We start from the raw sequence: 3764 nt of genomic DNA on the forward strand, positions 1-3764 counted from the left end.
CCTTTCGGCGGTGTATGTGCTCTGGCAGAGGCAAGGAAAGGAAGGGCTGGGGGACGGGAGGACCTAGGGTCAACACCTGGGAAGTGTGTGGGGAAGGGGAGACCGTTCCGCGGTGTGTTTGGGGGCTGATAGGAGTTGTCTTTGAAGGGTTTGGGTACCGCAGGAGTGTGGTCGCAGACGCAATGGCCTTCCCCACAGAAAGTTAGTAGTGAGTATGGATCACGCGATGACATTTAAGCATTCCCGGAAACGGATCCAACCCCACTCCAACGAACACTCGCAGTTGCCTACTCGCGGCCGGCAGATTCGTGCTCTCCAAAGGCTAGACATGACCCGGAGCCTCTTACCAAGCCTGGTCAAACCTCAGCGGCTGCGCAGTTCATTCCCGCTATTTGGCCGAACTGAGGTCCGGTCCTTCCCCATTCCTTTAATATAATAGGTCTTGCGGCGACTGACTGTGCCTGCTGTCTGACCGCGCGGAGTAATAAACAGCGTCTGTTACTCACCGCATCGGCCCCCTCTGGGTAATTCGTTGGCGCGCCATTCTTATGGCCTTCTTCTTCTCGCTGGTCGTTGTTATCCTCCAAGCCTTCTTGGACTCCGCCGCGCACTTCCTCGCGCTCGGCCATCACTTGACGAGAATCCAGTCAAGAATGAGTGGCCCAATTTTTTGTTGGCTAGTAACACTTAAAATTTATATAAGGCAAACTTTGATGATAAAGTAACTTAACAAATTTGACTTGTTTAATACGCGTTTGGGCCACTTATTCGTGACAGCTACAACGACCGATATGCCAATAACGTCGAGTCGCCTTATCTACTTTCTTATTAAGCTGGGTCCCGAATACAATTTAAATCACTATTTTTTTCAACCCAAATCCCCAACAAACGACGTTCTGACTTGCGCTTGCTTGCACGGTTGTCATGCGAATTTGCGTTGTCTGAATTTAGCGCTTTGTTCCCAGCTAATTTTGTAACGAGCTACCGTATCAATCCCTGTCCTCTGCCCAGTTCTGGTCTGCGCCGCACTTGCCGTACCGCACTACAGGACGAGCACTTAATCAACATGCATTGCCATGAAGGATACAGCTAATATGGATTTGCGGTCACTTCCGTTGACGACGGAACTATTGCGCCTGAGCCGTCTATGAACGTCCGTGAACTTCGACACCGTGAATGAAATCTTCCCGGCGGGAAAAATAGTACGATGTGTGGGACAGTTGGCCACATCTTCACCTGTGGCCGCTACCCGGCGAAACCATGCCTTCTCCGATACTTCGGGGCACCCTCATCTAGTCACCCTAGGCGACTTCTCAGTGCATCGCTCAGGTTCAGCACCCACCACCGGCATCCAACGGAATCCGCCGGATCAACGGCGGCTCAACTCCATTACTGGTCGGCTCGCAGGTCTACTTTATCCCAGGTCACCACCGTCCATCGACTAGGGGCACTCTTACCTTCCACCATCGGAAGGATTTTCGACCCGGACAGGTCTCGATCCCGGAAATAGTATGCATATGTTACACACGTGCAAGGGGCTATCTGGGCAAGTGAGGGTTTGTGATGGTGGTTAGGGGAGGTACGCAGCAGCTACACATCCTACGGAATAACTGTGCCTGTGCCCAGCCTGAATTGAAAATATGGACAGCTTGTAGGTCCCTGAGTCAACGCTGCTGCCGCGTCTGCAGACTCATCCTACGGTTCTGTCCGGGGCAGACGCTAGTAGTCGTTCCGGCGCCACTCTTTTAAAGGAGCCCCAGCAGCGGAAAATGTGATTTTCCTGTCTTTCTGTACCCTTTGACGCGCCTGGAATGCACGACGAAGCACTATATCGCAGACTGCAGCCTTAGTAAACGTAGGCTGTCCTATCATTGCACAAAAAACAGTGATCAAGAGGACGGAGCCTCGGAGGGGAAACTCCTAACGTGGAACCCAGATTACAGAGGTCGGCATCACAACGGAGCGAAGGCCCACACTGTGCGGCAAAACGCTCCATTGCTACGATACGGACTGCTTGCCAGCAAGAGCCGCCTGTTCATCCAACCTTGAAAAGTTGAAGACCTTAGCTCTCTGAACGAAGATCCGCAATCCCAACCGTCGCAATCAATACCCGTCACGTGTACAGTCTCACATTGCCTGAACAAGTAATCGGTATCCTTTTCGCCGCCCAACCTAACGGCATACGTGAGCGTAATTGCGAGCCTGTCAACATGAGCAAACAGGAATCTACACCTGCCGGCGCAACGCCCACGCCTTTCTTCCATTTGAAAGCCGGCTCTGTATCCGCGCTCACCTCTTACAAATCCTCCCAGCCCTGCCCAGAAGTGAGCCCATGTTTCCTTAAACGAAAAGTATTCAGGACGGATCCGCTGACGTTGATCGACGTTGATTGACGGATCAGCAATTTTCTACCCGTCCGAAGACGCCGGAGTGTCAATTGATAGCAGTTCCAACTCGATTGTGAAGGTCTTGCCCGCGAGCATGTTATTGGCGTCCAGCTTGACTTCCGCATCATTCACCTGCGCCATAGCCGACACAAGCCGCCGTCACCGCACAGTCCTTGGTAAACCGCAGCAGCCACAGCAGCAGCGAAAGCCGCATGGCCGCATGCAGCTATACGAATGCACGTCAGACTCGCCGGCTGAGACCACCTCACCTCCAAAATGACCGCCATAGCTCCATTTGCGAGCTCCACCACAAGCCCTGGTGCAATGCCCCCTTGGCTGTTGGGATGAACAATTGCCGATGGGGACGGACGGGTATCATGAGGGGCATGTGGGCCATGGGACGCGACACGCGAGCAGCAGGTGTAAGGAATTATGTGAATCCGGCTTCATATGTAGGTACACCACGCTAACCGGGCCAGCAGCGCCAGCCGAGGGTCACAATGATGCCTTGTGAGCAGGATTTCCACGGGGGATGGGGGCCAACCTGCCCAAAATGGGGCAGGCTGCGTCACGTGCCGTTGTCCTGGGGCGCCCTAGGACGTCCTCAGGCATTTGGGCGGCGGAAGAGAGGAATCCAGCCACGTCGCAAGCGCTCCAAGCGGCGTCAACAAGCACTGCTATGGCGCCGTGCAAAGCAACGCAGCTAACTGCTGAAAACGATGCCAAACGTGTGCGTGGGGGGATGGCAAGGGGTATGACAAGGCAGATCGCCACTACAGCGGCTAAAGCCACCGACCGAGCTGTCCCGCGCCGACCCGTGGTTCATGCACGATCTCATGGCCAGCCAGCACCGCCAGATAAAAGAGCCGCAATGCTTCCCAATCCTCACTTTTTGTATCGTCCCTCCAGCCGTTGAACCTCCGGGTGATCCCTGGGCACTGCGAACAGCAGCTCCCGCCTCCACTCTCCACCAGAAGCCTGCAGCGGGCGAGAAGTTGAATGGCCGAGGCTGTAAACTGGTCTGTGGGTAATGGATTTATCTTAAAGAGCAGGCAGAAAGGCAGGGCGCAGGCAAACCAGCGGCGCAGCGGGTTGTGGCTGCGAAAACCAGGAGGAGCCCGATAGGTCTAAGCCCTCACAGAGGATTGAAAGGAATGCTCCTCAGGTGACCCGCTGATTAAGATGTGAGTCACACCGCTCGCCTCAACCACCCCAGGGGCATTCGTGAATGCAAAAGGCCGAGTCCGAGTTCCGGGCCCATTAGAAGCCCACCTCAAGGACAGTCGTCTGCCCCACAGCCATGCCCCGCACAGCCTCGTCAAATCCCTGCCATCATCGGACAGACAAGCAAAGGAGTTCGCAGGCAGGCAGCCGAAG

At 54.8% G+C, this 3764-nt stretch overlaps 1 protein-coding gene across 1 annotated transcript in view; it reads right to left on the bottom strand.

Annotated features, from left to right (window-relative positions):
* Nucleotides 1-2408: 2408 nt before the first annotated feature.
* VOLCADRAFT_101059 (uncharacterized protein) overlaps nt 2409-3764 on the bottom strand; it is a gene marked incomplete at both ends in the record, with an annotated part of 2473 nt that continues 1117 nt past the window's right edge. The window contains 4 exons of the mRNA XM_002959522.1: nt 2409-2519; nt 2657-2723; nt 3277-3365; nt 3660-3713. Of these exons, the coding sequence (XP_002959568.1) occupies nt 2409-2519; nt 2657-2723; nt 3277-3365; nt 3660-3713 (321 nt within the window). The remainder of the gene's footprint in view (nt 2520-2656; nt 2724-3276; nt 3366-3659; nt 3714-3764) is intronic.

This window comes from Volvox carteri (assembly GCF_000143455.1).
Source record: "Volvox carteri f. nagariensis unplaced genomic scaffold VOLCAscaffold_324, whole genome shotgun sequence".
NCBI lineage: Eukaryota > Viridiplantae > Chlorophyta > Chlorophyceae > Chlamydomonadales > Volvocaceae > Volvox > Volvox carteri.